Source organism: Etheostoma cragini, chromosome 16 (genome assembly GCF_013103735.1).
Source record: "Etheostoma cragini isolate CJK2018 chromosome 16, CSU_Ecrag_1.0, whole genome shotgun sequence".
Lineage (NCBI taxonomy): Eukaryota > Metazoa > Chordata > Actinopteri > Perciformes > Percidae > Etheostoma > Etheostoma cragini.
In genome coordinates this window covers 3448156-3458003 of record NC_048422.1, presented here as the reverse complement: position 1 = coordinate 3458003, position 9848 = coordinate 3448156, and the positions used below count along the sequence as shown (strand labels likewise).

At 41.8% G+C, this 9848-nt stretch overlaps 1 protein-coding gene across 1 annotated transcript in view; it reads right to left on the bottom strand.

Moving 5' to 3' along the window:
• Positions 1-1278: 1278 nt before the first annotated feature.
• Positions 1279-9848, bottom strand: part of c16h18orf54 (chromosome 16 C18orf54 homolog) — an 11752-nt gene continuing 3182 nt past the window's right edge. The window contains exons 5-13 of the mRNA XM_034896976.1: positions 9423-9663; positions 8206-8270; positions 6872-6980; positions 6690-6770; positions 4275-4368; positions 4130-4190; positions 3028-3213; positions 2475-2530; positions 1279-1669 (exon numbers count right to left, since the gene is read on the bottom strand). Coding sequence (XP_034752867.1) covers positions 1519-1669; positions 2475-2530; positions 3028-3213; positions 4130-4190; positions 4275-4368; positions 6690-6770; positions 6872-6980; positions 8206-8270; positions 9423-9663 — 1044 coding nt within the window. The 3' untranslated portion in view covers positions 1279-1518. The remainder of the gene's footprint in view (positions 1670-2474; positions 2531-3027; positions 3214-4129; positions 4191-4274; positions 4369-6689; positions 6771-6871; positions 6981-8205; positions 8271-9422; positions 9664-9848) is intronic.

Genomic DNA, 9848 nt, shown 5'->3' with positions numbered 1-9848 from the left:
ACGTGGACTTGTTGAGGATGGAGCCAAAAGAGATCACATGTTTATGCTGCATTTACAGAATATGGGATGGGTGGTAGAGATGGGAAAGATTCCCATGTTGTGAAAAAAAAAAAAAAGGGTAATAATTATCCCGGCTCTGCTTTGAGCGCGCCAACGGCATGCCAACATTTAGTAGGGCTGGTATCGTTTGAAAACTTTGAATATTGACACCAGTTAGGGTTGCACAATTAACCGCAATGTATCCAAATCGCAATATGGACTAGTGCACCATTCAAATTTGCAGGGGGGGGGGGCAACATTAACATGTTAATGGCAACATATGTGTCAAACCAGTCTAAATAAAGTATTGTGGTGCTGCAAAGACGTCCAGACCCACAAATCATGTCCTACAGGCTAAAAGGACAACAAAAAACAAACAAACAAAAAAAAAGTCGGGTTGGTACAGATCCCATAAAAATAAAACTTTAAATTCTATCAATGTTAATGGTCAATGAAAATGAGAATTAGACAAAATGATGATTCCTGCCAATATTGTGAATTGTATTACAATATCTGTTACAATAATCACAATGAGATATTTCTCTCATATCTTGCAGCCCTAGCACAGTAATAGAATTTCTGTACAAATAGTTAATAAACTAAACTATTTCTTTATCTAGGGAATAAACCCATGTTTTAAAACAAAAAATTCCAATACTATCACAAAATCTGCCAAAGTATATAGTTACAAAAGTTCTTTTCTTCATATCATCCTTGTTGTCGAGGTTTAGCATCATGTGTGATGTTTAACATATAACACTTAAGTTTTTAGCATGGAAATACACTTAACCTTAGCATGTAACATTTAGCACTGTATTATGGCAATGTTAGCATGGTTACGTGGCTACGTTTACAGTTGAAGAAAAAAAAAAATCGGGTTTTGCGCAATGGGAATATTAATTGAATATTCACTTTGATTAGTACATGTAAACCGCTTAGTCGGAATATGGTCTTTATTGGAATAAGGGCAAAAAACTGAATATTACGTGCATGTAAACGTAGTCACAGAGACTGCGGCGCTTCAATCTCATCCGGCATTTAAAGAGCAACAGTGTGACAATAAGATAAATCCTTTTGTCTGTGCCGAGTTAGATGAGAAGATGAAACATTTTATCTGACTTAAGATTCTCTTACTGCAGAGAATCCTCGGCTCTGATTGGTTGTTGGTTCTTATGCCATTAGAAGCACGAGGAGGAGGCCCAGAGGATTGGATTTAGGATACAGTGACAGTTTAGACTTCCTTCACTGTAACATACTGTTCACACAACTTAAACTCCCATTTTATGAATTTCCAATTGGGACTGGTATGGTCCCTGTACTGAGTACTGCACCTTTTCATCTAAAATACTAGCAGGGCAGAGTTTAGGCCGAAACATCTGCAGATTGTTGCTGCTGGACGCGAGGGAGAGCCCAGTGAGAACACTGAGCGAAGGCGACGCTGCCTGGAAGGGCATTGCTCTGGTAGACCGGCCTTTAGCTTCAGGTGGGGGTCTGCTGGGTGCAGGGGAGTCCTTCAGCAGAAGAAGAGGAGTAGCGTCCTTCATCTTCGTCCTTCTCCTCTTCTTTCTCTGTGTGTTTCTTCTCTCTTTCTTCCACCAGCACCTTCAGACGGCTTAGGTGGTGCAAAGCTCTGAGGATGGAAATATTCATAAAGAAAATTGTCGCTGAACTCACAACTGGGTAGGTGTGATTGGATGTAAACAGTTCTGTTACAAACTACATGTTCAAGCACACGTTCAGGGCACCATGAGAGCACAGTGCAGAATCAATCAGGACAAAATACACTAGATCACAGAAGTGTTACCTTTTAGTTCATCTTCAGAAAAGGCAAGCGTTCGGGCTCCTTTTGAATTTGGATTTGAATAGCTTTGTTCGGTGAGATAAAGTATTTTGTGACTGAGACCAACATAGGTTTAGTCTACGAGGCCATGATCACACTTGTTTTGACAAGATATCACATAGCTCGCTGCAGGCAGACAATAGCACAAGTCTATTTATGGGCATCTTTACCATTTTTTCTTGTCATTATGGAAACGATAGGTCTTGGTACTCCACTTGCCATTGGTCAGCTGTCAGAAAACGGCAGTGAAGTTTTAAATAAGCGCTCAGGACTTGTATGAAACATGGTTTATTCCATAGGATTATAATGTAGAACAGACACTAGCAGCTTAAAAAAAGACCCCAAGGGGCTATTGCTTTAGGTTGTACTTAGGGAGAGCTGTGCATTGAGATTAACGTTAACTGTAGCATGCTTACTTCCGCACAACAATGCTAGAAGGCTGATGTTTCGCAGGTAGAATGTTTATCATTTTCACCATCTTATTTTAGTGCAGCCAAAACACAGCTGAGGCTGTATGAATGTTGGTGCCAATATGTTTAAAAGATGTTGAGATATTTCACAGGATAAGTGACAACATGTGTTCAGTGGGAGTTACCGCTGTAGTGATGGTCCACCAGAAACATTTTCCAGCTCTGCTTCACTCTCGGGCCACTGCAACACAAACACAAACTTAGGTGTGTAGGTGTTATTATTTTCACCATACAATACAGCTGAATGTTGACAGCAGAGTTTCCAGGTGTGTTCAGGAACTCTGTGTAAATGATGTATAAACCTGGAGGATGTCACCTTTCTCCAAATCAACAATTTAACTTGTTTTTGGATTATAAAGTCAAGATTCGATCACATCTTTCTACGAGGACTTTTTTTTAAGCAATGAAAGCAATGCCACAATAAGAGCCACTAGATGGCAGGCAGGGACTTTACAACAACTAAGGGTTTCAGAGTTGGCAGGTGCACATGCATGTGTCATGAGTTTAACGACCCGTACCTGAATGCACCATTAAGTCCTACAGGACCTCAACCACTTGACTTTTGGTTGACCGTTGGTTGTTTGTTTACATTACTCACGGGGAAGGCTAAATGTTGCCACACTGGATATATACGTTCTGTTTCTGGTAAAATAATCAATGCAGAGTGACTTTTCACACCTGCTTCTCTGGAGTTGTCTCTGCCTGCAGCCCGTCCTTGTCGGAGAACGTTGGAGCTACCGATGCCTGCGTTTGCCGCTGAACCTCTGCCTCCACTGCCTGCAGTCTGAACAGCATCTGTTTCAGAGCCTCCACCGGACCAGGCTGCTTTAAGATGCTGTTTCTATGGAGACCGGAGCCCTGAGCCTGGGAGAGAGAGCAGACCAAAAGGGGCGCTGTGATCCTGGATATGTAAGTGGATCACAGACATCTGTGTTACAGGAACCACATGGGAAACCCAGCTGAGGTCTCCATTCACCATCGTCTATCTGAACAAAAAATGTGGTTTATGATACTGGCCCTGCAGTCCTTTAATAATCTGGGAAAGAGAAAAATGTGCATCTCTCCTATAGGTGGTGATGAATTAGTCTCACTTTGCCAAGCCGTCATCCACAGCGCCGCCCAGGAGGGTCTGGCTAGTCCACATAGCATTCTGGGATAGGAGAGAAACGTGCTCTGGTTTCCCACATAGACTAATTTGTGGCGATGTGCCACACAATCAACATTGGCCGCCACACAATGCGTTTTGTTGTTAATCAATTAATTTTTTTTATTAAAAAAAAGTATTTAAAACACGCATTTGTTGCGCGCACACACACACACACACACAGAGGGGAAGCTCATTTTCGGCCTACATCGTAAAAAAATGACTATCATATAATGACAATAATATTAGTACTAATAATATTGGACAGTCTAGCTAGCTGTCTCAATTTACCACATAGAGATCTGAGAAGCAGTTGACCTCATCGTCTAACAGTCCTCATGAGTCCATCAGAGTTTAAATACAAAGAAAGCAGAAGGAACCGGACTTCGTCAAAAAGATATGCATCCGGCGGAGTTTTCTGCGGCACTAGAGCAAACCCAGAAGTTGAACTATGAAGATATAGACAAGTTACGAAGAGGCCTATTCCACTAGCATTGCAAGGACTTAATGACATGCAACTATAAATTGAGCAAACTATGTGTGTGTGTGTGTGTGTATACGAGTGTGTGTCTCCCGCTTGTGGAGTACAGCGGCTGGTGGCTCTGAGCAGTGAAGTAGGACAGAATGAACACTTACCTGAGCTTTAATGTCAGTCAGAGCCTCTGTGATGCCCCCTCCTGCTGCTGTTGCCAAGTACCTGCAGGTTCAACAAGTCATTATTCGGTGGGTTGATTCATGGTCCATCAGAAGGTAAGAAAGGGAAAGAGTAAATAAGTCTTACTGAGTGAATGGACGGCAGTGTGAGGAGGAACAGAGCAGCAGCTCCTCAGTGTTTGCTGGACTGAGAGCTGCTTCAACATAATCAGCAGGACTGCCTACAACAACAGTTATTCAACGTTTAGTTATTTAAGAACAAGGCATCGCCGTTACATGTGTGAAAAATCTTTTTAATGCAGTGATGGTGTTATAAGATAAAGATTTCACTGTTAACTGTCTCTCTGATTGTGTCAGTAAACAATAATTGTCACATTTAGACACCATAAAAACCTGCAATAAGAAACACGACACAAGGGTAACATCTGTTTATTGCTGCCTTTCCACAGCACAGTACGTGTCCTTTTTTCTGTTTTTTCCATTAGCAAAAGTTGTGGATAGTAGCTGGAACTTTGTTTGGTTTGGAGTGAATACTAGAAGGTGGAGTTAAAACACTGCAGACCCCTGATTGGTCAGAGACAATGGGACACCTTGCACAAAGCCGCACTTTCAAATAAGTCAAGTGCCCGCAATTGTTTTATTGAAGTGTTGGTTCCTATTCATTGCGATCATATGATCACTTTCTGCTCTTTGTTCCATTTGCCCGTACAAATCTTGGAAAAAGGGCTTTTGTCTACTCCGCTCCTTCTGCATGGAACTCTTTGCAAAAAGACTTGAAATTATCTGAACTTATTTCCTTAAATGCTTTTAAATCCAGATTGAGAGAACCTGAAATGACCTGTTTACATTGTAAATGTTTTTAACGGTCTGTGTTATATAACTTTTATAAATGTAATTGATTGTGTTTTGCCTCTTGGCCAGGACTCCTTTGAAAAAGAGGTTTTTAATCTCAACGGGACTTTCCTGGTTAAATAAAGGTTAAATAAAAAAATAAAAAATATTCACCCGACCAAGATTATAAAAAAAATAAACAAAATGGAGAAAAAGGTACTGGTACCAAATGTGCATGATGAGGCAAAATGGGGCCAATGTTTCCTGCTCTTAGCTGTTTTACAGTAGCGTAATAATAATAATAATAATAATAATAACTTTTATTTATATTGTGTCTTTAATGAAACCCAAGGACACTTTACCGAATTACAGTGGCTGAGCTAAGGAAGCCTCGAGGCACGCCTTGGTTGACCGGCGCGGGAGTCACCAAAGGCGGCAAATGGCTTCCTGTGTGAGAGATCAGGAACCGGGAGAAAGCTGTGCCGGTGATACCTAGGTGATGGAATAGGCGGTCGAGGAGAATGGTATGGGAGATTGTGTCAAAGGTTGCAGAGAGGTCAAGGAGAATGACTACTGATGTGTCCAGAGTCAGCAGGGGTGAGCAGATCCTTTGTGATTTTGATGAGGGTGGTCTCTGTACGATGATACGGTCTATATCCTGACAAAAGAGGTTCATTGAGATCATGGTTGGACATATGCTGATGGACCTGCTGCTTTTTCAAGGATTTGATTTTTGTTTCAGGTTTGTGATTGTATTAAGACACTGTACCAGAACAGGTTTACATGGTTTAATTTACAAAAATCACCATTTTTTGTTGTACTTCACATTGCTGCAGCTCCTCTTTTCACCCTGTGTGTTGAGCGCTCAGTTTCAGCTACAGAGCGAGGCATGACCCTACTAGCCATTCAGAAGCAGAGTAGAGCGGGCCCTGACAAGCAAGCTAGTGTGAGCCAAAACAAAACCCGCTTCAGCCGGTAACGTTGCTACGGCTCAGCCATACGTATTCGAACCCCAGTCCCAATCTCGAAACAAAGGCCTAACAACCATAACCAGCTTCGCAACCTAAACTGGAGCGAGACGTTTCAGAGTGTGACTACGCTGTAATGCCTTTTGCAGAGCTTTAAATCAAGTTTAGGGTGTGTTCCAGCCCGTCCAACTGTAGTACCCACATTTTGAGTCTGGACAGGGACTTCTGTTGCTTGTCAACTCCCTCTGTCTCTTCCTATGTTCTCTCTTTGTATATAGTATATGGTTTACCATGTATTAAAAAGAAAAGGAATGCCAAAATATTGACATAAGACATAATGAAGAATCTTTGCTTCCTCAGATTACATATAGCTAGCTGATTTTTACTGTGAAGCAGATGTTTTTGAGTTAGCCACCAGTGTGACCTTGTTACAAAACATACTGCTCTTGGATGTAGACATGTATTTGTTGTTTTGCTTTAGAGAAAACTTTTTTTTTTTTTTTTTTTTTTTTTTTTTAATTCTACTGCTGCAGAGAGACGCATCAAGTTGATAGAAGACTGAACACATCTGTAGTTTTTCTGGGGATCGATATTGTTTCCTGTGGCAACACTGTTATAATCATATTATCAATAGATGACTTCAGTTAAAAACCCTACCAGATGAAAATCTGTAGAAAACAAACTACAAGATCCTCCTCGTGTCCTGAATAACAGTGGTCTGAAACCTTGAGTCGTGCACTCACCTGGATCTGCTTCTCCAGAACTCTGAGACAGAGAGTTCAACACCTGATCGGCCTTCTGGATCAGAGACTCGATCCGGTTGTCTGACAGGAGGACAACAACAACACAAACAGCCAAAACACCATTGTAAGTCTCTAACACACATTTGAAGGAGTTTTACATTGACATGTTTTGTCTTTCCTACCTTTGAACAGTGTTTCCATGATGTCAGAGCTGTTTCTCTCTGCAGCCAGTAGAGAAATCTGTTCAGCAAACTGAAGCCTCAGCTCTCTGAGAGTCTGCTGGCTGTCACCCTAATAACACACAAACACACCCAATCACTGAAATATGTGGGCATGGATAGGGCTGCACAATTAATCGAATTGTAACCGCGATCACAATTTTGACTTCCCGCGATCAAATTTGCAAGATCAAGCGTTTTTTTTTAAGCTTCATTTCATAGAACGCTGATTATTTTCCCAAAGCCAATCTACCCCTCCGTAAACCACCGTCTGCTCATAAGCCAGTCAAGGTAGTTCCCTGCACCCGTTAGTTTCTAGATGAAGACAGTCACAGAGGACAGAGTAACGGGAGGACAACTCAACAGATAGCAGTCGGTTATACGTCGGTCTCAAGGTTTACCAGTTTACCAGTAAACGCAACATATTGTCCCGTCTGTTGTTTTTCAGACAACAGCAGTGACCAGTGCTAGTTGGTGCTAGTAGCGTCTGTTAGCTGTTAGCTCTTCTAGGACGCACCGGTGCTAATGTCCTCGCATCCGCTGCCATGCTGTTTATATGGATATGGTTTCATTTTGCATTACATGACCCATTTTGTCTGTAAAGCCGTGCCTGTGTTGGATCTCTCCTCTACTCTCTCTCCGTGCCCGGCCACACAGAGGCTGTCGGTCCACACTTCTGACATTTGTCTACAGTTTAAATTGTTATTAACACAGCTGTTTATTGTTAAATATGAGGGGCAAACCTGTATTTGTACCAGTGTTGCCGCGGGTAACTCTGCTATCGCGGCCACCACGGCGAAGAACACAGAAGAAGTTATTGAATGCAACTAACTTCCGTTGGTAACTCCATAGTGTGTGAGACGGAGCTGCTGGACCTGGGCCAGAGATGTGACCCATTGCCAGAATATCATAGTTAATAAAAATGCAGCGCAGTGAAGATACAGACGTTTCATACACACGACCCGTGCTGGACCCGTTCGTAATGAGTCAGCCGTATCTCTGGGAGTAGCGTCCATCACACTCCCTCTCGCAGTTATAAATAGCCTATGTGACGATAAAATTTGTTTTGGTTCAAATCAACAAATAATCGTGAGAATAATCGAGATCAAAATTTTGATCAAAACGATCTTGATTATCATTTTGGCCATAATCGTGCAACCCTAGGCATGGAACCCTTTTTCTTGACTCAGGACTATTCTGCCATCCCGTTTTTAAGGTCAGATAGAGTTTATCAGACAACATGAGTTGCTGAGTGATCAGACTGAACGCTCCAAATCAGTTCTCATCAGTTCTCTCACCTGCTTGGGTTTGTGGTCGGGGACTTCATCCTCTAGCTCTGCGACCCAGGCCGGAGTTCTGGGAGCTGCAGGTGGAAAAACAACACCAAAAAGCACAATCCTTTGTTGGATGCTAGCAAAAAATTCAGACCTTTTTTTTTTTTTTTATTGCTGGTAAAATTATCATGGTTTGTTAAGAAAAACAAATTTCATGATGATGAAAGGGGGAAAGGCCTGTTTGTTGAGCCCTTTCCCCCTTAGTTCCTGTTTCACATGCCACTTACTACTAGAGACGCTCTGATACTGATACGAGTATCGGAAAGGCCTCCGATTCTGCCTGAAATGCTGGTATCTATAAGTCCTTTATGCACAAAGCTGATACCACCTAATTTTGCCCTGAAATACTTTAAAGTATTATTTATTATTTTATTTTTTTTAAATCTTCTTTTCCCCATTACGGCTGTCTGTCAAACTGGATGATATGAGTTCTGTAGCATTCATTTTTTGTGTTTGTTCATGTTTCACAAAACGTTTAACCTGAGCCAGGCCGTACAACAAAGATAGAAATCATGTCACATCCATACAGGGATAGTAGTATACAGCTTTAAAATCATAGTATATGTGACACACTGGTATTGGATCGGTACTCGGTATTGGCTGTTACTCAAGTTCAGAAATTGGAAAAATGTATTTTGGCACCATCTCTACTTACTACTCACAGTATAAAATAAATAAATATATAAATTGACTTTTAATTCTCTTCAAAAAAGCAGCTTCTCATTTCTAGTGTGCGATCATCAATCTTGCTGCCTGATTTGTCCTTTGTCCTTGCATCTACCCGGTATGCAGGTGAATTAAGTGCTAATAATATTGAGGAATGCAAACTTCCAAGGGGAAAAAATGTGAACAGGGTCACACTGACTGATTTGCAGCTTTTAATAGTGCAAACAGGGCACATTTCAACACCGCTGGAACGCAGATTTGATGAGATGTAGCTAGGTAGCAAACTAAGAATTGGTTAAAAACTCTGTCTCTGTTAAATGTTAAATTATACTAGGTAACTCATAAAACCACACAAACTAATGCAGATACTAATAGAGTTAGTTAAGCCTTGGCCTTCAAATAAAGCTCAGTAAATACTTTGCTTTTTTTAGCCAGATATGCAAACCACTGCAGCGTACATTAGGCAGATAAACAGTGATTATTTATAGGGTTACTGAGGGAACTGAACCGTGGACCCTGGCAGTGTTGGTGGCGGGCAGACGGTGTTGTACCGTGGTCATCCCAAAGCTCTGCCTCTGAGGACGGTGGCGGCTCGCTGCGATCGCAGCGTTGGACCCAGGCTGGGTACTTCAGGTCGGGCACACTGGTGATTCCAGAACAGTCCATCTCACTCTTGTTACTGGTGAACCAGCGGGGGAGGTGGAGGGATGAAGACGGCTCTGCCCACTCGGATCTTGTGGCTCTGTGTGCAGAGTTCTGGAGACAGGAAGAGGGAACAATGAGATTCAATACAGTCCTGCTCAGCATCAGATTAAAACAAAACAGAAACAAACCCGCAAATAACAAGGTAACTGGTATAGGCACCATGGTAGCTCACCTGGTTGAATGTGTGCCAATAAAGGCCGAAAGCCCACAACAGAAGTACAAAAAAAAAAAAAAAA